The sequence below is a fragment of the Acomys russatus genome, chromosome 8 (assembly GCF_903995435.1).
Source record: "Acomys russatus chromosome 8, mAcoRus1.1, whole genome shotgun sequence".
Classification (NCBI taxonomy): Eukaryota; Metazoa; Chordata; class Mammalia; order Rodentia; family Muridae; genus Acomys; species Acomys russatus.
Window position 1 is genome coordinate 63,820,952 of NC_067144.1, and position 27,373 is coordinate 63,848,324.

Genomic DNA, 27,373 nt, shown 5'->3' on the forward strand with positions numbered 1-27,373 from the left:
GCTCTCAAAGCTTTCTTCTTCTTCTTCTTCTTCTTCTTCTTCTTCTTCTTCTTCTTCTTCTTCTTCTTCTTCTTCTTCTTTTTCTTTCTCTTCTTCTTCTTCTTTCTTTTTTCTTCTTCTTTCTTCTTCTTCTTCTTCTTCTTCTTCTTCTTCTTCTTCTTCTTCTTCTTCTTCTTCTTCTTCTTCTTCTTCTTCCTTTCCATCTCTGCTGCAGTGCTCAATTTTGGTTGTTTGAACAGAATGATTAACTCCTCTTCCTTTCATAGCCCGCTGAGCACAGGGTGCCATTTAAAACAGTTGAAAGCATTCTCTCCCCTGAGTTGGAAAAAGAATGATTTCCAGGAGGGAGAAGAGGCCTATGGGATGTTTGCCAGAGGGAGCCAAACCACCCTGTTGAGAAGGGCTTCATGAACAAGCCATTTCCTCACAAAGAGATGAGCTGCTGGCAGGAACAGTGACAGCAGGGGCCATGGTAATTGGGACCAGCGGGGACATTCTGCTTACTGCTGCAGCAATAGAAACACCTCCCACACAATCGAAACTACCCTTCCCCAGCCTCCTCCAGGCCTCAACTTCAGTCTCTTAGGAAAGCCAAAGCTTGCTGAAATTGGGTGGGTGGACGTTTATTTATATTGTATAAAGATGCTATCTTTCAAACTGGAAGCTAACTGATTAAACACTACAAAAGAAGTTTCCAAAAACAAATATACAAGGTCAAGTTTCACCATCATAAAAAGTAATTTAGGCAAACTTGGCCAAGCACAATAAAAGATGACATATTAAGTTACTACTCCACAGAAGGAGTTTGTGTTTCCACACCCCAGGCAGTCCTGCAGCCTCAAGGTCAGGGTAAGCTGAGAGATTTCGCCTGGAAGCCTGCATCTTTGTAATACTGCTGCTCACTCACTTTTAAGTTATTGTTCCCCAAACCCTAGAAATATGGACCAATGCGATAGTGACCCAGATACCTTGGTGTATGTGTGTGCCTCCAAGTGCGCCTTGCCTTCCAGGACAAGGACCATGGTGATTTTATTCTAAAAATGCTGCATTTCTGGTTACAGAGTCAAACACCCAAAGTGTACACACGGGCTTCCTCCTCCTTTAGTTAACATGTCAGAAGCAGCAGTGTGGTTTTTGTTAGAATCGTATATGTTAACTCTATTTTGTCATTAGGTTGTTCTTTGTCGTGTCCCGAATAAGAAATGGAAATGTGCTGCTGGGTGTGGTGGCACATGCCTGTAATCCCAGCACTCAGGAGGCAGAGGAAGGTGGATCCCTGTGAGTTCGAGGCCAGCCTGGTCTACAAAGTGAGTCCAGGACAGCCACGGCTACACAGAGAAACTCTGTCTCAAAAAACCAAAAAAAAAAAAAAAAAAAAAAAAAAAAAAAGGAAATGTGAAATAGACTCCAGAGAAAGCAAAGGGCAAAACATTGTGTTAACACCAGCCTTAGTGCTCACTTTTTCTGACAGAGCAAACATCTACTCGGCCCAGATACGAGTAACAGGCCAAGGGAGTGATTGGTTTTACCCAAGTCTAGTTTGATGAGCCAATGAGTTTATTGGGTTTACTTACAAAAACATGGGTGGGTGACCCCAAACAGCTTCATCAGTGGAACAGTTAGGTCTAAGATGGATAAGGACTTTCTTGCAGTGACATAGAGTTTTCCTTTATCTTAACCTTCTGTCTTCCAAGTACTATACTGTTTCCCGAGACCATGTGAATGAGAGAAAGATTAAAGAAATATGGGAAAGGGGGGATATGTAGGGGGAATGAGGAGCTGGCATCCCAAGTGAGAGTCTAGCACTTCTCCTAAATGTTTCCTTCTATGAGGGAATGTCAATGGTTCAACACTGAGGGTCTGCAGTAGGCACTCATAGCTGCTCTGATGCAGAAAGTAATAGCTGTTATGCTCATAGGACAGAATTCCACAGTTCTAGTGTCCTGACCAAGAACAGCTTTATATCTTCCAACTCTTAAGCCTAGTATGCAGTCACATGTCATAAAATGATATGTGGTGATCCCATATAATTATATCACTTAATGGCTTCTTAGCTACATAAGCTTTGGTAAGTACACTATTGAATTTATACAAATAGGATAATGGCCCATCTCTTAGAATCACTATTTGTTGTCGCATTATGCACGACTATCGCAAACATATTTCTGTATTGTTATAAGGCTGTCTCTGGGGAGTTATATCAAAGCCTCAGCTATTTGGACATGGAGCATTTTGTGCAACAACGGCACACATAAACATCATCAACGAGGGCCTAGGAGATGGTCCAGCTGGTACAAGCCCTTGGCTGTTCAAACCTGATGACCTCAGCTTGATGGAGACAAGAGAAAGTCTGGAAGCATCCCATCAGTACAAAAGAGATGATGCCTCACAAACGAGGTAGAAGGAAAAACCAACTCCAGAGAAAGTTCTCTTCTAATCTCCACATGCATGTTGTGGCATGTATATACGTGTACACACACACATGTACACACACACACACGCACACACACACATGTACACACACGCACGCACATGCACACACACATGTACACACACGCGCACACACATGTACACACGCACACACACACATGTACACACGCACACATGCACACACAAACACAGGAGATGAGTATTACTTATTTTTGTTAGTGGGGGATATGCGTGTGCTATAGTGTATATGTGGAGGTGAGAGGACAGTTTACAAGAAGTACATCTTCCTTTCTACCATGTGAGTTCCAGAGATTGAGTTCAGGTCACTGGGGTTCACCACAGGTACCTTTACCTGGTGAACCATCCCACCAACACACAATAGAAACACAATTGAAAAATAAACTTTGTAAGTGGCTACTTCCTTCTCCCCTCTTGATTTAAAACCAGTGGTTGTTACCAGGGGCAATTGTCTCCCTCTCCTGCCCCCACTTGAGTGGCATTTGACAATGTATGGAAACTTGTTTCTTGTCTTAACTGGTCAGGAGTTTTCTTAGCATCTAACAGGTGAGTCAGAGATGTCTGGGAACATCCTGTGATGTGGATGACAACAATCCCTATCAAGACTCACCTGGACCAAAATGTCAGTAGTGCTGAGCCTAAGAAACCCTCCTTTTAAATGACACAACTGTACTTGCGTTTTGAGAGACCATACCCCTCAGAGTTCATAACCAACCTTTCCCATTGACAATAAGCCATACTATGTTTACATTTTTCTTCTCTGTAGAACATTTTTCCCGAAAAGGTTTTTACTTGTAGTTTCAGATAAAGAGAAAGAAAGTAATATTTTTGATTTTTGGAAGTTCCACTTGACTCCAGCAGTAACACTTTGCTTTTCAACTCCTTACTTCTAATGGCCGCAGCAGACATGCTGTGCTTCTTTGGCCCAGTGGTGATGTTATCTCTTTCAGAGGCATAATGGGGATTTGCTATTTTAGCTAGAGATAAAGACCTTGGGACCACAGAGATTAAAGGTATATTCAAGGTTACCCAGCAGGCTTCAGGGCTCTCTCTGCCTCCCTTTGCTTGGCTCTGTATTCACTAGTCCCTTCAGAGGGAAAGTACTCTACAAATCAGGAAAACACCATCATCCGTAGCTACTATACATGTTTAGTCAGGCAGGTGATTTATACTTTCTTTAAAAACTTCATTAACAATTAGAAGAGGAAGGAAATCTAATAGTTTTAAAGGTCTGTTAGTGTTCTTTTTTTAAGCATAAAAATATTATCCACTTAAAAATCTGAATCCTCAGAAAGGCTGATGTCAGAATAATTAAAAAAAAAAAAAAGCAATCAGCTCATCAAACTTTGACTAAAGAAAAATATGTAGAATTGCACTTCTTCGAAGTCTCCTAAGAGTCAAACAGTCCATTGAAGGAAGAAAATGAATCTGAAAAAAACAAGGATCAAATACTCTAAATATTGCAACTGGGACATTCCTAATAAAAAGGCTTGGTTTTTATTATCAAAATCAACATTTTATTTTTTAATCTGCGCATATTCATATGTGTGCAGGTGCACTTGTGTGCATGAGTGCACGTCCACGTGTAAGAGCATGAGTGTGGAAGTGAGAAGCCACCATTCACCTTGTCTTTTTGTGGGCTAGCTTACTTCTAGACCCAGGTAGCTCCAGAGGTCTGCCTCCCCAGCCCTGGGGCTAAAAGAGTGCCCCATCGCTGGCTTAACATGAGTTCTTTGGATCAAATTCAAGTACTAGTCCCTATAGTCCGAGATCTACACCAACTGAGTTTAGCACCAACCCACAATAATGACTTTAAGTGACAATGTTATATACACAGTAGAAGTTCCAGCTTAGATTTTTTTTTTTTTTTAAAAAAAATAAGGTTAAGTCAGGCCATTTGGTTCTTTTCCTTATACAGTAGAAGGAAAACTTAGAATGTCTCATAACCACAAACCAGGACAGATCTCTTCACTCATCACGTGCCTTCTTTCCTCCTTTTCTTTCCCCTCTCTTTTTCTTCTTTTTTTTTTTTTTTTTTTTTTTTGTGTGTGTGTGTTTCAGACCAATGCAGATCAGGCAGTGCTTAGTGTCATTGGTTGACTTAGTTAACCTTTTAAGGCCTTTGAAACCGGAGCTAGGTAGCAAGCTGGGTTTTCTGCCAGCAGGCTCTCTGAGAAGTAGAGGGGGAATTGGCTAACCATTTTGGCAGTGACGTTTTGTGTGGGCTCTGACAAGGTGCTTACTGTCTTCTATTGCCCATTACCATGCTAAAAGGTGACTTTGAAACTGGTTGAAAAATTCATTACTTTATGACCTCCACCTCCCCTTCTGCCCGGTTCTCCCTTCTCTACTTCCAGGGTTAATATGTAAGGAGGAGGTGGCACTGAGCTGAGCTGGCCTCCTTTTGCTCCCTCATTTTGTTAGCAGGGTGAAACTAGGTTCACATTCCTGAGCTTGGGGAACCAGTTCCTACCCTGCCCTTTGAAACATTTTTCTAAGTGTCTGTTAGACTAATAAAAGGATGTAAAACCTGCCTTTATCTTAACCAACATGCCCGAGGTATAAAAGTATATTGCCTGCTAAGCCCCCCCTGACTACAGACAGGTGAACAGCTCCTTTATTCCCTATCACCTTGAACCCAGACTGATTGCTTAGAAGAATGAATTAAAGACTTTAGATTCCTAGCCGGAGATTCTAGGGAAATAATTAAGGGCCTTGAGGCCAGGTGTCCTGGATCAAGCACAGTCTCTAACAGATACTTCGTTGCTTAACCCATAATGTTAAAGTTGGATGGGATGACCCCCATCACTCACCAAAACCTGTCCGGCATTGTGGTTTTCACCCTTTAAATATTCAGTACAGCTTCCCTGCATATCCCCCCCCCCCTCCATCCCGAGCTGAGCTGATCACCTCCTGGTCCTGCAGAAAATAAAGCTTGCCTTTTTAAGCCTCCATCTCTGAAGTGAGTTTCTCAGTTCCCTCCCAGAACCCAACAAATACTTGGGTTCTCACCTGAAAAATATGGCACAGGATTAATTCTCAGCCTATGCCGATGCCATCCGTTTTTGTCATTTTACAGTGTAGATGACTTTTTAGTGGTGAACAAAATTTAGTTACTGGTAAATATTGTTTTTTCTGGATTACAGAATTCTGAATGCTAAATTTTATAACAAAAGTCCACAAGGAAGTGTGTTTCTTTTCTTTTCTTTTTTTTTTTTTTTTAATATTTATTTATTTATTTATTACGTATAGAATGTTCTGCCTGCATGTACACCTGCAGGCCAGAAGAGGGCATCAGATCACATTATAGATGGTTGTGAACCATCATGTGGAATTGAACTCAAGACCTTTTGAAGAGCAGGCAGCGCTCTTAACCACTGAGCCATCTCTCCAGGCCCCGGAAGTGTTTCTTAACCGTTTTTGCCTCTTAGTGCTACCTGGCCTAATTTCTTATTACAAAAATGACACATTCAACAACCCCAAATATATTCTCTAAGCACTGGTTTCCTAAAAGCTAAAACCAAATCAAACAAAAATAAACAAACAAAAAACCCCAAACCAAACCAAACCAACAACAACAACAAACACAAACAAACAAACAACCCTTGCCGGTGCATTTTTGGCTGAAGTTGTGGTGTTGGGACAATTCACACTCTTTGTCAGAAAACATGACTCTGTGTAACAGAGTGGGATTCAACACTCATTATTCTAGAACACAGGAAAGCCAACGAGACAGGCCCAATGAGTCAAGAATACAATGAGAGGAAATTAAAAGCCAGTGGTTTATCTCATTATCTATTACACATGAGCCCCAACATTTCAGAACACAGCAGCTTAGCGGTTCCTTGAAAATAATGTGGCGTTAGCCAATTTAGCTTCATCTTTTATCTGTCTGCATCTTGTGCCGGTAAAGCTATGAATTCTAGGCTGAAGGTTTGCAAAACGCAGGGGATTAAAAGCTCTAAATCTCAGAGGATGCAGGGACAGCCAGTCATTGTATATAGAGATTTACAAGTCCCTCATGCTTTCTTCAAAAGAGACAAGGCTTGCAACTTCGAGCATATTCTCAAGTGATTCCGAAACTACACGTTACATAGTTAACGTACAATCAAATCCTATCCTGATAGTCAGATGGCAGCTGATCCTTACCATACTGGCTGTGGAGCATAGTCAGCAGAGCAGGTTTTGTGTGGTTTGTTCACTGTTTTTTCTCCAATGCCTAAAATAGTAATATGTTTTCTAAATGAAGGAACAATCTGTTGTAAGCTTGGAGCAGTGCACATATACAAGACCAAATTTTATTTAACAAAATGTCAATGTTTTTGGTTTGTGCTTTCATTTTTTATAATGAACGACTCAAACGTGATTAAGGTTGTTAAAGGGACTATCCAGACAACTAGCAGCCACATGCCTAGTTTATTAGTCTGTGGTGGATGCTATGGAAGAAGTACCATAAACTTGGGGCTTGTAAGTCTGGGACCAAGAGGTGAACATCCAGTGTCTGCTGAGGAACAGCTTCCTGGGTCACACATTGGTCTTCACTTGCAAAAGCCATTTCTTGGGCCTCTTTTATTAGGACATCCATCACATTCAAGTGGGAAATCTCCTAAAGATTTAATTGGCCAAAGGCCCTACCTTCCAACATCATGGCCCTTGCAGTTAAAATTTTAACACAATTTTTGAAAGGCTATAAAAGAAATTCAATCTTTGCAACAAAACTCCCTGCATCTGAAATTATTTTGTCAGTTTCTCCTTTATGTATGTATGTATGTATGTATGTATGTATGTACATACATACGTATTTTTAGTAGTAGAGACTGAATGCAGAGCCTCTCTCATGCTAAGCTCTACCACCAGATGTTGTTCTGTTTTGGTGTCTTCCTTTTGCTCATGTTGCCTGAGGAGGCTCCTGGTTTTTTGTTCCTTCTTACTATTTCCACTCAGTTGTCAATTTTCTGCAAGTTTAAACCCTTCCTTTTGGCCTCAGAACATTTCCTTCTGTCAAAAGCAGGCACCACAAATCACTGAAAGTCTTTTGATATTTCTTTCCTTCATCCAGCTATTGTTTTTTTTTTATTTGTTTTGTTTTTTCTCGTGCTGAGGATCAAATTCAAGGAAATGTGCTAACAAAGAAAGCACTGCACCATCAAACTAAGCCCCAGTTCCTTGTTTATTGCTTATCCATGTTCAGTAGTATATGTAAAGATCTTTGCCCTCCAAGTGTCCTAGCTCTAGGCTTATTTCTGTTCTGTTGCCAAGATGCCTTGTGGTACTCCACCTGAGAACAGTGGGACATGCATTTAACTTTGAGCGCAAACTTTTAGAAAGCAGAGAATAAGACTGCTAAGGGATACAAGTTGCATTTGTAAAAGCCCATTTAGAACAAAATGTTTGCTTTCTGACAAAAAATAAATTGATTTGTGATGTTGGTAACAGACGAATATTCTATTCGAGTCATGTAAAAATACTCCCATGGTAGAAAGCCAGCCAACATTCATGATAGTTCAAAGTCAGAGCATTGACGAAGGACGTTGGGGGCAGTCAAAACTTTAATTTTGTAATTTTAATCATGCAAAATGTATAAAATCTCAAACTATCAAATTCCTTCCATTTTTAGTCATTTTCTTCTGTAGCACTGCTAGTAAAATAGCTGGTGATAATAAGTTTAACTCTTCTTCCTCAGTCTCTGGATATAGTTTGTTGTTTAGTGAATGCCATCATCTAAAGTTAATTGCTTGTGTCATTTCAATCTAGCTTGACTCAACAAGATACCTTGAGGTTTTCATTGGCACTGGTTATTGAGTCTACACATTGAGCTGAGTATTTGACTGGTTATACTAACAGTGGTACAAAAGTTACCTTAAGATGGTATGTTCACACAGAACTGTGCTCATCTCTACATCAATAACTTCTTTCAAAGTCTTGTAGCATGTAGTACTATATTTTAAGCTCCTATTCTGGAGCAATTTTAAACTTACAAAAGTCACAAAAATAGAATGGAATTCTCCATATAGCCTTCATCCAGCTTTTCCTACATAACCATGGTGCATCTTACATAAGCACTGCACAATTATCAAACCCAGAAATACCATACTGTTTCAAACTTAAAATAATGTGTCCTAACTGGTGGTATTCTCATATAACTTTCTTTCACATCTTGTGGGACTCTGCTGGGTAAGGTAGAAGTCTGACATCTCCAGATAACCATTTGTGCTTGGCCTATGAAGGCAGACTCCCTTTCCTTAGTGGAGTTCTCACTCCACCTGATCAGATAACCCCAGATCTTGTTAGGAGCATCACGTAGCCCTCAGGGAAGATTACAGGCCTGACCCTTTCATGATTAGAAACTTGTTTAGCAAGGACAGGGAATTCCTGGAAGTGCCCCACCCTATGCTGAGGAGATCCAAGCCTCCAGCAAACGATCTTTAATCATACCTAGAAGTTATTCCCTCACCCATAGGATAATTAAGTATTATGTTTTCCTTCTCATGATAGGACTCCATGTTACTGTGTGTAAATGAGCTACTGTACTACTGTATGTAGATTAACTATCCTGGCACCCATAGCCCTAGTGAATCAGACACAGTCACTCTCAAACCCCTCCCCACTGCCCAAGGTTTATAAATCCCTGATTCATGACTAAAGGTTGCTTTGCTTTCTTACTCATTTGTTCTGGGGAAGGAAGGGCTCCTGAAGAATGAGCCAAGCTTCTAGATTGCCAGCCTCGGGATGCCTCTGTGACCTTCCTTGTTCACCAGTGTGCAGAACTCTCCACTCCATTGTGGCAAGATTGGTGTTGACTGCCTGAGAAGCACCCACTTGGCCTGTGCTTTCCCGGACCTGCCTTCAGAATGTCTGCCCGAGTCCTCTGCTGTGCTCAGCATGACAGCCCAACCAAAGAGCTGTAACAGTGTGATATCATTACAGGCCTTTGGAACTCCTGAGTTTCTGTTGTCTTCTGATACCGACAATTTCATTGCCTCCTGGCTGGTTTTGGGGCTTCTGCCTGCTTCCTCTGCTGTGCTCTGGGTGCAAGGGGCTTGTAGGACTTTTGGTATCATTACTGGCTGTAAAGATCCCAAGTCTCCACTGCGATCTGATACCAGCAGGCTCATTCTGAAAGAGCTAAACTGTAACACATGGTGGAAGCCCATTTTCCACCTCCTAGGCAAGACTGGGAACTTAGCTTTGCACCTGGGCCTCAGGCCTCTGTCTGAGCGCTCTGAACTGCTCATGAGTGAAAAATGGGACCTTGGGCCCTTTGATCTCCAGGTCTGTCAGTTCTTCTTTTTTAATTTAAGTAACTTATTCAGATTGCATCTCAATTGTTATCCCCTCACTTGTATCTTCCCATTCCCCCCTCCCTCCCTCTTTCATCCTATTCCCCTCCTCTAGGTCTGTGCCAGAAGGAGACCTCATCCCCTAGGTCTCTTCCTGATAGTCTGCTTACTCTTCCTCTGAGTCTCACCAGGTCTCCCCACCAAGGAGAAGTGGTCAAATAGGGGACACCAGAGTTCATATCCAAGTCAGTTCCTGCTCGCCACACAATTGTGGAGAATGTGCTATCCATTGGCTAGATCTGGATAGGGGTTCTAGGTTTACTGCATGCATTGTCCTTGGTTGGTACAGTAATTTGAGCTGACCCACCTGGGTCCAAATCTGCCAGCTTTAATAGTCTTCTTCTAGAGTTCTAGGACCCTGTGGATCCTTCTATTTCCCCATTCTTTCTTACCTTTCTCACCTAGAGTTCAAATAGGAAGTCCAGGTCTCTATCCCAATCTTTGACTAAGTGAAGACTTTCAAGGGACATCTCTGTTGGGCTAGTGTCCAATTATAAGTGATATAGCCCATATGCATCTTTCTGGGTCTGGGTTAACTCACTTATGATGCTCCACCACACAACAAGGACATATATATACTCAACCATGTTCATAGCAGCCTTACTCATAACAGCCAGAACCTGGAAACAAACTAGATGTCCCTCAGTCGAAGAATGGATAAAGAAACCGTGGTACACTTACACTACGGAATACTATTCAAGTATTAAAAACAAAGAAATCCTGAAATTTGCAGGCAAATGGATGGAACTAGAAATGGTCCGTTAGTTTTTATCCAGAAGCAAACAGCACCTGGACTGACCCATCAGACATGGAATCCAGGATGCTGAATGACAACATCTCTTTACATGTTGATGCCTCCATTTTAGAAAGGGTAGAATTGAGTCCTTGAACCAGACAGTGGATAAATTCTCTACATTTTAAATTGCATCTTCATTGTCTGAATATTGCCTTGTGTCTCTGATTTAGGTCTATCAGAGTCTTATTGCCAGGGCCTCCTATGAATAGCCCAAATCTTAATTTCATAGTAGTACATATTATACTTAGTAAGGAGTTTACATCTTTTCAGTTAATGCTATCCTTCATTACACATTTGTGTGTGTATATGTATATATAGATATATATATGCATATATATATAATTGAACTATACTATGTAGTTGAATATTTATTTTATCTAGTCCCTCGCTTGTTTTCATGATTTGTGAAACACTTATATGTAGTGATTATTTAAACTCAAGGCAAAGAAGAAAAAAAAGCTTATAAAATAAAAGGATTCATTTGGAGGATCTGTTTCCGGTTCATAGTTTCTTATCTATATACAGTATCCTGCTCCTTTACCTCTCTGGTTTTATGCATGTTATAGTATATTAACAAGAACCTTAGTTTGAGTTCAGTGTCATCTCTGCCTGTGCTGCATCTTGTTTTCATGATAATGAAAATAATCCATCTTGTAATATTTTTCCTCTTTTATTGAGGTTTTTTTTTTTTTTTGAGGAGGTGCAGGAGATACCTGTGTAGGAAAATAATTTGCAAAAAGTCATTTATGAAAATCTATGTACAAGGAGTTTGGTGGAGCTCTGTAAGATCTTTATCACTCATCAATGAGCAGAAAAAGAGAGTGTGTATGTCGAAGAAGTCTGTTCCATTGCTTTCTGTTGTCAGTGTTGTTCGCACATGCATGGAGCCTTATTGCCCTCACATGACTAGGAATTTCTGCCTCCCTGGCCCGTGGCTGGAAAGGACAGCACCAGTTCCTGGAGCATCAGTGTTTAATCTACAATGGTTCCACACTGATGGCTGAGAGCAGATATGTCATTAGCTCTTGGAATGTCTGAGCCTTTGGGATGGTTTCTAAAGACTTCACTGTGGGAGAGAAGACAAGATCTCACTAACCAGGCCACTTGTGCTTGCCAATTTCCCTTTACTTCAATGATAGGAAATATGATCCTGGGTGTGGGTAATAGCTAGTGTTTCCAGCCCACGGTGAATTTTCCTCCAGTCTTGGCTGGTTTACATGTCCAGAGTCCTTACCCTTATTCTCAAATGTCTCATCTTTAATTTAGCCAAGATTTTTTTCTACTAATGCTAATATATTGTATTTTTTTAAAATAAATTCACAGTTAGCTATAAAAATTAAATATATGTTTGTCAGACGTATTTGGGTTGTTAGGGAATTCTAGGAAGACGGTATAGGAAAAAATATTGTGCAGGAGGCACTGGGTTGTTTGGCAAAAGCCATTGTATAATTGGGGACCCTGATTATGGAAATGGTTAAACCAGCAAAAGCAATACACATAAAAAAATAAAATAAAAATCGGTCTTGCAATTTTGTGTTGGAAACTGCTAGCAGCAGGGTGCTTTTCATCCATTACTGTCATGTGAATATTTTCATCATTTTGCCTCTGGGCTTTAAAATGCAACTAATCCACTACCCACAAAAACCATTTGCATAAACAATAAGAAACGAGCTGGTCAGGCTGCATAGGGAAGGCATTAAAATTACGTTAGTGAGATGCAGATATAATGAGAATGTTGGTCTCAGAGCAGATTGCATCATAATCCGCTGAACTGCCTTGGACTTTAATTGAGGGTTCTTTACGATGTAGCTACTGTCCTTTAAAAAAGAAAGAAGAAAACATCTGGCCACCTCTCACCCACCCCCACTCCTTTTCTCTTTCCTTCTGTCTCTGTTTCACACAATTTCCTGGCTTTAGAATTCAGAATTCTGTCTACTGTGTAGGATGGGATAGGAGAGAGAGAGAGAGAGGGAGGGAGGAGACAGAGAGAGACAGAGAGAGAGAGAGAGAGGGAGAGAGAGGGAGAGGGAGAGAGAGGGAGAGGGAGGGGGAAGGGGGGGGGAGGGAGAGGGAGAGGGAGAGAGAGAGATCTACTTTCAGCTTTCTTTTGAGCAAGTGAGAAATGCCCAATTGTTTCTCCTCTCCCTGGTGTTTGTGTTCATGAAAATAGCATCTATCCCAGAGAGGCTGTGAGAGTCAGCTGCTGAGCTTCTGCCCCCCTTGGCATGTGACTGCTGAGCAGGTATTCTTCTGGTCTTGACCTTCAGGATATAAGCACTTCTGGGCAGGGCAAGCCCACCAAGATGTCCTGACTACTGTGACTGTGCCCCATGGTGCAACAGAAGCTTTGGTAGCTTTACTATAATTAAACAATGAAGTCCTTCAGTTAACCTGCTCAGGAACGTAAACACTCCCAACCATTCAGTTGGTATTTCTCTTTATTTTGTGCTTGAGTTTTTACTATTGTTTTTGACACACCATTAGAATCTGTTGATTTATGATCTGTCTTATTGTTTCCTCAAGTAAATCAGCATTCTTGAGCTCAAGCTGACCTCCATGCCCTCTTCCATAATTTATTCATGACAGTAAAAACTGGAAACATAAACTCCTTTTCCTGGACAAATGGAATAATGTTTATGTAGTTGATTGTATTAAAGATGAGGTAGAGAACTACACAGCATGAAGATGATATAGCACAGCTATATAGGTTCCAATCCATACATTCTGTTGAGAGATGGCTTCCTCATTTTACCTTACTAATACATTGAGGTTGGTTTTCTTTTTGCATAATTTGCAAGGAATACACTATGTATTGGTTAAGGTATTTGTGATGAATTTGGTCTTGACATTTCAACACTTACCACTTTGAGAAGGAGCACATACTTTATTCTACATGGTGCCTGCGGGAAAAAACCAAATGGCACTTGTCTTCTCCTTCCATCTTTTTAGAAGCTGTTGGAAAGCAACATGGCCCAATGGAGGAGTTCTGAAATACAAAGAGTGGGTCTGGGAAGCAGCAATGAGACATGGTAGCTTTAAAGATGTTCATGTCAGCATGCTGTATAGAGTACCCCAGGAAGGAAGAGTGGGATTAACAAGACTTGGTGGAGAGAAGGGCAAAGGACCTAAGGAAGTCCTGCTCAAACCCATTATGAGTTGTGGGTGAGTCAGTCTTCATCACTGGGCCTTCACGTCTTAGAAAAATACGAAGGACTCTACTGTTCCTTAATCTTTAGTACTGCTTGGCTTTAGAGAATGGTTGAGGCTTTGTCAACTTGAGGAATTGAAGACTACTTCTTCCTTCCCTCTTCGTTTAGCCATAAAATCTGGAACAGTACACATCTCTTCACTTGGAGGTAAAGGCACAAAATAAAACCCCATGGCCCAGGTCCTGCATATGTATTGGCCTCTGTCAAGAAACAGTATGGAAGACAGTAGAGGACCTTTCTGGAGAGTCAAATGCTTTTGAGTCATCTTTTTCCTTGAAGAAGAATGTGCCTTCTATACACACAGAGCTGGTAAGTGTGCCAGGAGACATGAGATCATCCGTGTGCCCTGAAATCGGCATGGTGGAGGTCTACAGAAACTCATCTCCCTAGGGCCCATTTCCTTTTAGGCAGTTTTATTTCTGCAGCTCTTAAAGCTTATTGCAGGTGTTATACCATATTCTATTCTATACATGTGCCTTAGCATGAATGCTCCTGAGGTCTGTTTCTTTGAGCTTGTAATTTTTCTCTTTCCCATTAAGTGTCTATACCTGTATAATTCACCAAAGCATTTATCATAATTTATAAGCTGAAGTAAAATCCTCCAGTAATAGGTATAATTTTCATCAAATGGTTTCTTACCTTTTCTCATTGTTAGGGCTCTATTGCTTGATGTGAAATGGGAGCTGCCCATAGTTATAACACTCTGGTTTAGAGATGAATAAAAATGATAAAGGTATCTTAGTAGCAATCCTTTTCCTGCACAAGCTCCTTAAGAAACCTGCTTTGGGCTACCAAGAAGAGACTGGATACCCTATGAGCATATACAGGGAGAGGAGGCTCCCCTCAGTCACAGTCATAGGGGAGGGGAGTAAGGGGAAAATGGGAGGGAGGGAGGAATGGGAGGATACAAGGGATGGGCTAACAATTGAGATGTAATATGAATAAATTAATAAAATTTATTTTAAAAAAAGAAACCTGTTTTGTTGGCCAGGCCCTTCCAACTCACTTCATACCCAGGTAGAAAATGGACATAGGCATTTTATTTAGATTCACTTAATATATTAGGAGACTATTTAAAACTCATTGGCCCACACATAGCCCTTGAGAAGTCAAGATTTGTGTATATTATGTAATACACAGCCATGCTACTTTTTTCTAGCTTTTAATCTAAATTTGAGTGTAATTTTTCCAACTTCTGATCTCTTCTTTGTGCTGTTTTCTGAAGTGTGAAAACCTGAAATCATTTATATAATCATTAAAAATGTACTGAACTGTGTTGATGTTAAGAGCCATTCTGAGCACTGTGGATTCATCCTTGAACAAAACAAATAAAAACCCTATATTTATGGAGTTTGTACTATAGTGAAAGAAAAGAAGTTAAAAGAAGAGAGGGAATATATATATACACACACACAATATATATATATTGTAGAGAAATATGTGTGACCCAAAGAGAAAAATAACGGAGGGAAGGAAACACTGGGGCTGGAGGGAATTTAGTTTTAAGAAGTATGGTCAGGCAAAATATCAAAAATGAGGACATTTCATCAAGGAGACAAGGGTATAAGATGAATGGATAATGGGCAGTAGTTTTGTTTTTGTCCTCAGTGGCTGGAAGAGTTGAGTTTCTGATTATGGAGAGATGAAAGGCTCAAGGAATAAGACATCTGGAGTCTGTTGTTAGCTGTGATGTCTCAGAAATATTCAAATGGAGATGTCATCAGGCTGTTGGGAACCTGGAGTTCAGGAAATGGGTCCAGACTGGAGAACATAGAAAGAAATGGCCCCACTGAAGGGAGTTAAGCCAGTCTTTCATCGCAGATTATTTATGCTTAACTGCTCCAGGGACAGGTGTGGGATTGTCCTGTTTATTGCTAACAAGATATGTATTCTTTTTTTTTTCTTTAATTTATTTATTATTAGTTTTTATTTATTCATTTTACATTCTGGTTGTAGCCCCATCTCACCTCACCCCCCCCCCCCACAGTCCCACTCTTCCTCCCTCTTCCCTGTCCTCCTCTCCTACTCCTCAGAAAAGGGAGCCCCCTTTCCCATCTACCCCAGGTCATCAAATCTCATCAGGACTGAGTGTGTCCTCTTCCCCTGTGGCCTGGTAAGGCAGTCCCTCCAGGGGGAAGTAATTGAAAAGCTGGCAAGGGATTCCATGTTAGAGAGAGCCCATTTCCCTTAGTAGGGGCCTGATATAAAGCCTGAGCTGTCAGTTATATCTTTGTAGGGGGCCTATGTCCAGTTCATGCAAGGTTTTTGGTTGGTGCTTCAGTCTGAGCATGCCCTCTGGGCTCTGGCTGGCTGGCTTTGTTGATCTTCTTGTGAAGCTCCTGTCAACTCCAGGACCTTTTCTCCTTCCCTTTGCCACAAGGCTCCCTATGCCTCCTCCAATGTTTGGCTGAGTCTCAGCATCTGTTTTGAATCACTGTTGGGCAGAGCCTCTCAGAGGACAACTCTGCTTGACTGCTGTCTGCAAGCATAGCATTAGTAGAGTCAGAGGTTGGTTCTCTCCCATGGGGTGGGTCTTGGGTTGGGTCAGGCATTGCTTGGACCCTCTCTCAATCTCTGTTATATCTACTCTGTCTTTATGCCAGCACATCTTGTAGGCAGAATGAATTTTGAGTCGAAGTTTTTGTGGGTGGGTTGGTGTTCCCCTCCCTCTATTAGGAGACTTGTCTAGTTAGAGGGTGTCCTTTTCAGTTTGTATGACCCCTGGTACTAGGAGTTTCTGTAGAGTCTCTTTCATATGCCCCTGGGAGCCTACCCTGACTTAGGTCTCCAGCTTGTCATAGAGATGCCCCCACTCATAGTTTCTCTTTGTCCTCCTGCCCCCTTTCTCCCCAGGTCTGATCTACACTCTCATTGTCTCTCTGTGTTTCTTCTACTTTGTTCCTTCTTATGCAGATAGCCCTAATGTGGTGGGTTTTTTTTTTTTTTGTTGTTGTTGTTGTTTGTTTTTTTAATTATATAGTTTAAGGTTCTTTCTCATCATTCACATCCAAAGCTAGGGCCTGTGTCTCCTCCCTTTGATCTAGGCAGGCTTTTAGATTATCTTGACCAGCTGGGAATGAGAGAGAAATGACATGGGATTTCCAAGCCAAGAGCACCAAACGTGTTGTTTCTGTATTTCTTTGGCCTGTTCGCCTTTGGCACTGAGCCAGCATGCCATGAGAACCCTCAGGCCACATGAAAACATGCATGAGGAAAGGCGAAGCTTCCTGTTTCTAGACTGAGTTAACTGATGTGACAAGATCCACCCTACCTATGAGAGGTATCATTCCAAGCACAGAGGTCGCAGCCTGAGTACAAAGCAGAAAGTGAGCTGAGACCAGCGTTAGTCTCTCACTGCTTCCTTACTTCAGGTGTGACATCACCATCTACTCCGCACGCACGCAGGCAGACTGGCACTTTCCTACGTTGCTTTTGCCAGGTATTCCGAAGTCACAAGGAGCGAATTAACTGAAATACACTTCCTCTGTTAGCACTGTGTAGAACAGACATGATCGGTCCCTGGGCAGGTCTACCCAAACTGCTTTGTGCCAAAATAAAAGTAGGATTGCTTAAGGCACTGTTCAGAGTGCTGATGCTTATCCAGAGGTGTTAGGAGAGGGGATATGTCCTGCTTTTGTTTTCCAAATCGCTGCATTCTTACTCTGTGACACACAGTGGCCACGCACTAATTGTTTTCAATGAAAGAATCACATTGAGTCCGAAGCTGTCCTCTCGCAAATTAAAGGGAGGAGTTTGTGAGCCACAAGAACGGTTCCAGTTCCTAGGTTTGAGAAGCAGAGCTCAGATTAGAAAGAACGCAGGTCAGGAGGAGCCAGTCCTTGGTACTCACAAGGAAAACTTGGTTACTCAAGAAAACTTATTAGCAATGAGAGTCATTTACTTTGTAAATTACTGTAAAACCTTTTCAAGAAGAGAATTGCTTGAAATGAGATGCTGCGGCCTGGAAAGGGCTAGTTGCTGGAGAGTAGCGTTTGTTACTTTAATCACCACTGTGGGGCTTCGTTGTCTGAATTGGGCTGCAAGTGTAGTCAAGATAATGAAAGCTATTACATAAATGATTGTGCTCAGTTATCCTAGGTATAGAAAATGATTCCATTGTAGGTAGGCCTTAGGGTGTCTGTGGGGACGGAGGAGGCGAAGGAAAAGAATGGACTCAGGATGTGCCAAAACTGGCCGGAATGAGATTATCCCAAGTTACCAGAAGACTAGCAGAATGGCGGCATAGTCAGGCCGTAATTAGTCTTTGTCTCATTTCCTGTTGGTGATCCACATAGAACTCAAGTCTCTCTTAATCCTGGTGGCACTGTAGAAGACACTTTAATGGCCCCCTAAAGAGAAAGGGATTTCCTGTTTGGAAACAGTTCGGCATTCTGCCTAACCCCACACCCCCCTTTGGTGTATTTTTCCTGGACGCTATTGCTGTGAACATTTTTATATATAAATAAAATTAATCCTTACAACTACCATAGTAAACCCTATTATTATGTTATTTTACAGTGAGGAAATAAAGACCCAGTGGAGGATGAACCCCAAGACACTGTATTTTTTGCTTTTTAATTTTAATTTTTTGATTCTGCACTTTAAAAGATATGTATGTATGTATGTATTTTGGTTTTTGGAGACAGGATTTCTCTGTGTAATCTTGGCTGTCTTTGACTCACTTTGTAGACCAGGCTGGCCTCTGCCTCCCAGGGTGATTGTATTACAGACATGTGCCACCGTACCTGGCCAAGTATTTGTTTTTTATTTTAGGTGTGTTGGTGTTTATCTCCATGTGTGTACTGCACATGTACATGCCTGGTATTCAGAGACAGCAGAAGAAAATATCAGAACCTCTTTAACTGGAGTTCAGATGGTTGTGAGCTGCCATATGGGTGCTAGGAACTGAACTGAACCCAGTTTCCCCACAAGAAGAGTCAGTGCCCTTAACCGCTGAGCCATCTCTCCAGCCTAAGATGCAGTGTTCTTGAAGTAGATATGAAACTGTTTTACCAAACAAAACAAAGCAATGGATTACAGCCCAAGGTACTCTTTCCGACATCATTTATAAGTGAAAAATTTCCAAAATAAAATATTCTCACAATGTTTACTTATTTTAAGAAAATTTCAATTACTGTTGTGAATGTGTACATATGTAAGAGCAAGTGACGTGGACCACAAAATATGAAGTAGTGGCAAATGAGGTAAATGCAAACAGCTTAAAAATATTAGAAACTAAATACTATGCTTTAATGTTTATATCACTCCCCAAGTCCCATACTTGGGTAGATGGTATCTGTAGGGGGCCTATGGGAACTAAGTAGGTCCTAAGTGTGGAGCATTCATGAATAGGATTAATGACATATAACTGAGGCCCTACCTCCTACCTTTCCAGTATATGAGTACACAGCCAGAAACTGGGCCATCACCAGACAATGAACATTCTAGACTTTTGACATTCCAGCTTTGAGAAACATTTCTATTGTTTGTAAGCTACCCAGTGCATGTACTCTGTTATAGTAGTCTCAAGGAATTAAAGCAGCACACACATCAAACTATTCATAGCACTCCTCTCTGGGCAGTGGCTTGAGAGTAGGTTCCTTTTCCTTCTCTAGTCTGTGTGGTTGGCAATTAACCACACAGTCACAATGCAAGCTATTAAGATAAAGCCAAGAACCTAGGCTCCAAGCTCAGAGGAAAGGCCTAGGTTTAAGCTATTGTTTTACATATATAAATGAGAAAGAATACTTCTCATGTGGCTATTTATGAACTCAGTTGTGGAGAGCAGAGAGATGAGCCATAAACTAAGGAGACTCCAAAGATAAAACTTTCATGGCTTATCTAAGTGGTGGGGGAGGGGGGTGTTTATTCAGAAGATAGAATTTTAAGTCTCAAGGGATTACCTCAGCACTTCCAAAATGAAATATAGGAAAATCTCTCTCCCCCGCCACACGCACACATGCACGCACGCACGTACACACACACACACACACACACAAAGCCCACATAGAATCATAGAATAAGAGAAACATCTGAGAAACACAGATCTGAATAATAGAGTAGAAAGGGCTCAAGGACAAAAAATAATAACACAATTATGTTGAAAAGCCTGGCAATCTTTGAAAAAAAAAATATATATATATTTTGAGACAAGGTTTCTCTTTGTGGTCCTGACTGGCCTGGAACTCTCTCTGTAGACCAGGCTGGCCTTGAAGTCACAGAGACCCATTTGACTTTTCCTCTTGAATGCTGGAATTAAAGGTATGTGCCACTACCACCCATAAAATATTTTTTTTAAGTTAAAATTTTAGCTTTATTTTATGTGCATGGGTGTATTGATTGCATGTGTCTGCCACATGCATATGTTGCCCAGGGAAGCCAGAAGAGGGCACCAGATGCTCCAGAACTGAAGTTACTGTTCTTTGTGAGCTGCTATGAGGGTGCTGAGAATCATAATTAGGTCCCCTGGCAGAGCAGGTAGAGATCTTAGCCACCAAGCCATCTCTTCAGTCTCTCTAATATACATATTTAAACATATTGTAGTGTAAAAGGAAGCCCTTCACCTTGGCAACACATTAGGACCACTTGAAGAACTTGAAAAACACACTAATGTGACTATTTCCTCTTCAGGGTAATCTCCTTTTTAAGTTTTAGTAAGAAAATTTTAAAAAAGTGCAATTGTACAATGACCTATGTCTATAAAGAGGGCAATATGCATCCTAATTGGCCAGCAGCAGTCACCACAAAGCCATGGGATGCCCAGCCCAGGAGATGGGAATCCTACGTGATTAGGGGAAGAATGAAAGGGAGCAAAGGACTTAAAGAACAAAGCCAGCCCTCAGAGGAAATCAAGACAATATATAGATGAAGATAGTGAATCCAGATGGGGGCTTGCTGTTAATTGTCCCAAAGAGAAGGTGCCAGAAAATGTGCAGGGAGTCAGCCCTTCTGAGAGAAACAGGGAGGCAGAGCAGGACAGTGCTTCTGGAAATCCAAAATAAGGAACAGAGAGGGGAGAGGGGACAAGAGGGGAGAAGAGAGGAGAGGGGAGAGGGAGGGGAGAGAGAGGAGAGGAGAGTGGGGAGAGGGGAGAGAGAGGAGAGAGGAGGAGAGGGGAGAGATGAGGAAATAGGAGAGAAGGGAAGGGAACAGGAGCCTCACCAACCTCTCTTCCTCTCCTTGTACTACCCACTAGAGGATCTAGTGGCAAGTCTCCACTATAAAACAGCAAAATAAAGAAGTCTAACACACCAATATTAATGAAAGAGGTTCAAAATCCATCTGGGAGTGTGGAAATATATATATATCTTAAAAAAAAAAATAGGACCAATCAGGCTAGAGGGATGGCTCAAAGATTGGAAGCACTGTCTGTTCTTCCAAAGGTCCTGAGTTCAATTCCCAGCAACCACATGGTGGCTCACAACCATCTATAATGAGATCTGGTGCTCTCTTCTCATGTGCAGGTACACATGCAGGCAGAACACTGTATAAATAAATAAATAAATTTTAAAACAAAAAGGTATGTGTTACCACACCCAATTAGGAAACATTAAAAAACAAAACAAAACAAAACAACAACAACAACAAAAAAACCCAAATAGGATCAATCCTAACATCTAGCTAGTAAAAGTCTTAGACTTCAAAGGTAAAAAAGAATGCTTAGACCTTTTGGCACCCTCCCCCTAATCACTGGCCACAGCTTTTATATAGATATATATATCATAGAAAGCATACAAAGCAAGTACAGTGAATGCTACAATTTAAGTAAAATGTCTGCCCATAGGCTCATGTGTTTGAATACACTTGGTCTCCAGGAGGTGATACTGCTTGGGAGTTTGTGAATCCTTTAAGGTGGAACCTTCTGGAGAAAGTACATCATTGGGGGGTAGATGCTGAGGTTGTATTATCCAGCCTATATCCTGCTCTTTCTTAGCTGGTCTCATGCTGCTGCCACTATGCTTTCCTGGCCACGATGGACTCTCTTCTTCTGGAGCCACAATAAACCCTTTTAGAGAAGCTTTGGCCAGAGTATTTCATTGTAGCAACAGAAGAGGAATTAATATGGTGGAGTACCATTTCAAGTAAGCTAAGGAAAAAACAAGCTGTCTTTCTAATGTAAGGTCACTATAAGTTGGGTTGGACTATGCCAGATCAGCTCCTACCACGATGATTTCCTTGATGTGGTGGCCTTTTGTGGAGTTACAATAAACCTTTTCTCCCATAATGCTTCAAGCTTCTGAGACTAAGTGTGTGTTGCTGTGGCTTTGCGACTCAATACACAGCCATGGATGAAAAGACTATATCACCTACTCCAAAGCCCAGGGAACTTTTCAGAAGTGGCAGCAAGAATGTAAGAACTAGAGGAAAGACTGAAGTGTTAGGCAGCAATTCCCTCTGAATTGAAACAGTGAACCCTGGAGGGTCCTTAAGACTCAGGAAGTACTCAACAGCCATCCAGAAGAGAGGATTCTGGAGACTCAAGTAAACAACTCTGGGTATCAGGAAGTTCCTGAAACCTTGGAGATTGGGAAAGTCCCTCCCCCATTTCAAGTCTGCACTACACCTCTTATTACAATAAAGGAGGCTGCTAACAGCAGTAATTTGGGGGAGTAAATATTTAGAAATCAATTTGACAGACCCAGCATATCTATTTGATCTTACATAACCAAGGTTATATAAGCAGTAAGGACTGCTAGGGAGAAGAGACTCTGTAGCCTGATGAGCAGCCTACATGCAGAGAGCTCCAGAGATGCAGCTTTTGTGAATCATCACGCAAACAGGGGAAGGTCTTCTGGTGATGCAGCTGCTTCTGAGTCTTTGACACTCCTGTAAGTAACCTCTCACCCATATTCCTGCAAGTGAGTGAACTCACTCGTCTGCAAACTTGGACTCCAGTAGAACCATCTTATTAGTCTGGTGTTGGTTACCAGCCTGACTCTAGCACATCTTACAGGTGTTGGCTGATTCTTACATTCTTGGGACAGGACAATGAAGAAGGAACAACGTGGTCTCCTAAGGGCAGTCGCATCTAAACTTAAGTTGAAAGCCTCGTTCTCAATGATGGTACATATAGGTGGGCCCTTCAGGAAATGAGGAGGGTTAAAACAGGTCAGGTCTTAGGTTAGTATTAGCACCCAAGGAAGATGAAAGACTAGAGATTTCGAGTCGGGCGTGGTAGTGCACGCCTGTAATCCCAGCACTCGGGAGGCAGAGGCAGGTGGATTGCTGTGAGTTTGAGGCCAGCCTGGTCTACAAAGTGACTCCAGGACAGCCCAGGCTAACACAGAGAGACCTTGTTTCAAAAACCCCCCCAAAAAAAAAAAAAAAAAAAAGACTAGAGATTTCCTTCTCCATCATGTGAGGGATGATGGGAGGAAGGAGTTAGGTGCAGGTGAGGCCTAAGGCCCTCAGCTACCCTGTCATTCCAACCTTGGTTCTAGGCAGCAGTATTGGAAAAATGAGAGGTTGAAGCCATCTATCTGTCGGCTATTGTTTCGTATTGTAGCAGCTGGAATTAGTACAGGATTCCTAAGCAAAAGATTGTGTGCATAGGCCATCAGGCTATAGACAGGGCCTGGCAAGATGGTTCAGTGGGTAAAGGTGTTTGCTGCCAAACTTGATGACTTGAATTTGATTTCCAGAATACACAGTGGAGACAGACTTCCTAGCAAATTGCCCTTTGAAACTCTCCAGTGCATTGTAGCATATACAACACACTCCACATAAAAGAAATGCTAAAAACAGTTTATAGATCAGTGGTTTGCATCTTGCTTTCTTAAGAGATGCTTGGCAGGATCTGGACACTTGATTTTTTTTTTTTTTTCCTTCTGGTGTTGGGAAATGTCTTTGGGAAACACTTTCGTTGTTTTACTTTTTGAGACACTTACTCTGTAGTCTTGGGAGGCCTTGGTCTTTTGCCTTCCTCCCAAGTACTGGAATCACAGGCACGGTGAGAAGTTTCTGTTGGAATCAGGTAGGTGCGGATAAATATAGACAATGCGGATATCCCCATGAATGAGAATGACTGCCCACAAAATGTGGGTGCATTGCCTTGGTCCAGACCCTGCTGCAGAGGCATCATTTCCAGAGGCTGAGGCTGTAGCCCACAAGCTCACACGGCAGAGAACTTACCTGGCATACAGAGAGGCCTGGGCTCAAACCCCAGCACCTCATATATGGGGCATGAGGGCGCATGCCTGTGGAGGCAGGAGGAGCAGGAGTTCAAGGCCATCCTTGGTGACATGAGTTAGATGCTAGACTGGGATACTTGAGAACCTACACTGAATGAAAAAAAAAAAAAAAAAGGATTTTTTTTTCTACAGCTTTTCTCTTTTTGTGTCTCACATTTGGAACACAAGGACCAAGACGAGGCAGCATGGCCCTTTAGAACAATAAACACCAACAATTAGACCCATGAAATAGTTTAACAGCATTAAGAGCTGTGTTCCCGCAATTTCCTCTTCAGACTCCATACGAGATGGATTCTCACCAGTCTAGACTACTAAATAATCAACTCTTACCATAGAATCACCCCAATACAATGGTGCCCCTCTAGCAATGTCTTTATTCCCATGAAAACACCATTTTATACAAACTGTAGAATGCTTAAAGGGGCTGTCTCAGCGTGCCCCTTTACCCTCTTATTTTCTTCCTTGTTTTCATTTTCTTTCAGCATCATTAAATGAAGGCTGTGAGACTGGACAGGTGCAATGGAACCTGCCTCCTCCTCTCCCACCCCCACATTACCTTTACCACTCAATATCCACAATCACCCTTCAAAGGAAAGCCTTGCCTGGAGTTATTTTATTTAATTTATTTATGTAATACAGTGTAGAAAGCTATCATGGCATAAGCAATGATTCTGTACAATCATCCTGCAGAAAATTATTTTTGGAGAATTCTTGGTAATTTGAGACCAGCCGAACACTCCCTCCCCCCACCCGTAAAAGTGCTTACGATGAACAGGGATTTTTTTTTTTTTTTTTATCAAAGATCCAAAGATACATGGACAAAAAAAAAAGTTCAAATTCTCAATGCCTAATGTGTGCACATAAAACAGGCACAAAGAAACCAATGTGTACCCTCTTATTCCTATATCACAGATAGAGCAGAAGCAGCAATCTGTACAGTAAAATGCAATCATGGAAAAGAATTCTCTAAATCATTTGGAATACTTAAAAGTGTTTAAAATGCATAGTGATCAGGAAAAGAATACTTAGACAAGAGAAGCAGCTAAGCGCCCACGTTCACATGAAGCATCCCCCATCGATTTTTTAAAGCATATTTCAAGTAGGAGTTAATCGGGCCACAAACCACAAGAATAATATACAACGGGCTAAGGGCCTATGTATGTGATAAATAATCAGGAGATAATCTATTCATGCACTAGTTTGATACAGCTAATTTTTTTCTTTCTTTTTTTTTTAACAGTACACAAAACCCATTAATAATGTAGTGTAGAGACCAGAATGTAAAGAGAGAAAGAGAATACATTACTGATTTGTATATTAATTCAAGTTCAGGCATCTACTTGTGTTACAGCACAGCTGTCAAAAGGCGATGATGAGTAAAAGAACAGAAGGGTTTGTTCCTTTTCCACGTTATTGTATCAATGAACACCGATGGGTAGTGAAGCAATGGTTTTGCTGTCCAAGTTCCGAGGCCGCTGCTGGGGCGCTGGCTTAGTTTTGCATCTGCTCAAAGAACTTGTAGGTTGGGTTCTCGTAGCCGTTCTGCTGCATCTTGGAGAGGTGGCGCTCCTCTGGGGTCACGGCAGCGTCAACCTGGAAAGTGGGCGTGAGACTCAGGTTTAAAATGCACCAACATAAGCCGGGTGCGGTGGTGCATGTCCTTAATCCCGGCACCTGGGAGGCAGAGGCAGGCGGATCTCTGAGTTCAGGGCCAGCCTGGTCTACAAAGCGAGTCCAGGACAGCCAGGGCTACACAGAGAAACCCTGTCTCCACACTCCACTGCCCACCAAACCAAATCCAAAACCCAAACCCAACAACACTTTAAGGGAGCATGGTTGTACAGTGAAAGGACACACTAAATGTTCCTTTTCTTTTGCTCAAAGTGCAAAACATCCCTGATTTATCCCCAAGTTCTCACATACACCGCAGAGGCCATGGCTTATGCACATGCTGCACCTAGCCACTAGGTGGTGCTACTCAGGCCTGCACAGGGCACTTTGGCTGAAATGGCCAGCACTGAAGACACAGGGTGGTAAACTGGAAAGAGCGTCACACAAAACGTGCACCAAGTGACACTCAGATCTGTGCAGAAAATAATGCTCAGCTTTCTGGGGTCCCAAGAATCTTCTGCCATTTCAGTGTACTTTTATGTTTGTAGAAAGGTTAATGAGAGTTCTGAGAACCTATTAATTAAAGTGGTAAAATACATAAATAAAAGGGGGTATTACTTGCCATGAAAAAGAAAAACTAGATAGAGATATGCTGTCCTAATTATTATATATAGCACATTCTATCTATCTATCTATCTATCTATCTATCTATCTATCTATCTATCTATCTATCTACCTACCTACCTATCTATCTTTCATACCTACACATGTATAATTTGCAGTGAGTGCTAGGGGCTGGATTCAGGGCTTACACATGCCAGGCCAGAGCTCTACTGCAGATTTTACCTGTAAGAGCAGGCCAGCATTATAAACACGCTTCTCCTTCAGCCACTGTCATGCAGAGCCCTGCAGGCTGTCAGTCTCTGTAGATTGTGCAGGGCACTTATCTCTTTATGGTAGCTAATGGCTCTTCCTGTTTCTGTATTAGCACTCCCTCTCCCAGTGAGAAGAGGAGGTGCCTGCTTAAGTGTGCTGGATTAAGAAGAGCTCAGCCTGCGTAAAACCCCTGGAAGACGAAGAGAATCTGTCCAAGCGCACACAGAGTAAAGCATGTTGGCAGAAATGTTAAGGTGTATCCTATGGGTTTATTTCAAAGGGCTATTTCTTATTCTGCACAGGATTGAATTGAGCTTGTAGCCTCATTTTTTTCAGGAGGATCCCATCTCCCATTGTTGAGCTTTGCCAAATGACAACAGGCAATTTATCCAGTGCCAATGGCAGTTTGGACCCTGCACAGGGTCTCTCACTGCAGTGGTGATTCTTAAACCCAATGTGTGTGTGTTGGGGGGGGGGGTGGGTGGGGGAGTCAGAGAGCACATGGTTGCGCTACCAGGGGTGTAGACAGATCTAGTGGGTCATGACTAGTCCCATCTACAAAGTAACTCAGATGGAGAGCCTATGGATATAAATTCGTCCATGGCCACCGAGTGTGACCCCCTACCTCACAGAACCAGTGACTCTTTTTAGCTCAGGCATGAGACAGACTTCATGCCACAATCACCGTGCAGTGGGACTAGAGCTGCCCTTCTCTCAGGTTCTCGTTATTGGCCCTGACCCCTCCTCCCATCTTCAGGAGGTGGTATATGGATGGGAGCTGTCCCATCTTCCCTCCTGTGAGAGCTGCCTGTGGTCCTGTTTCCAGGTTATTCCAGTGACGACGGGCCTAGGTGTTTCCTCCTACCACAAGTGCTACCTAAGAGCTCGCACTCAGGAACCACG

At 42.0% G+C, this 27,373-nt stretch overlaps 1 protein-coding gene across 1 annotated transcript in view; it reads right to left on the minus strand.

Annotated features, from left to right (window-relative positions):
• Nucleotides 1-24,591: 24,591 nt before the first annotated feature.
• Nucleotides 24,592-27,373, minus strand: part of App (amyloid beta precursor protein) — a 220,432-nt gene continuing 217,650 nt past the window's right edge. The window contains exon 18 of the mRNA XM_051150165.1: nucleotides 24,592-25,576. Within this exon, the coding sequence (XP_051006122.1) occupies nucleotides 25,475-25,576 (102 nt within the window). The 3' untranslated portion in view covers nucleotides 24,592-25,474. The remainder of the gene's footprint in view (nucleotides 25,577-27,373) is intronic.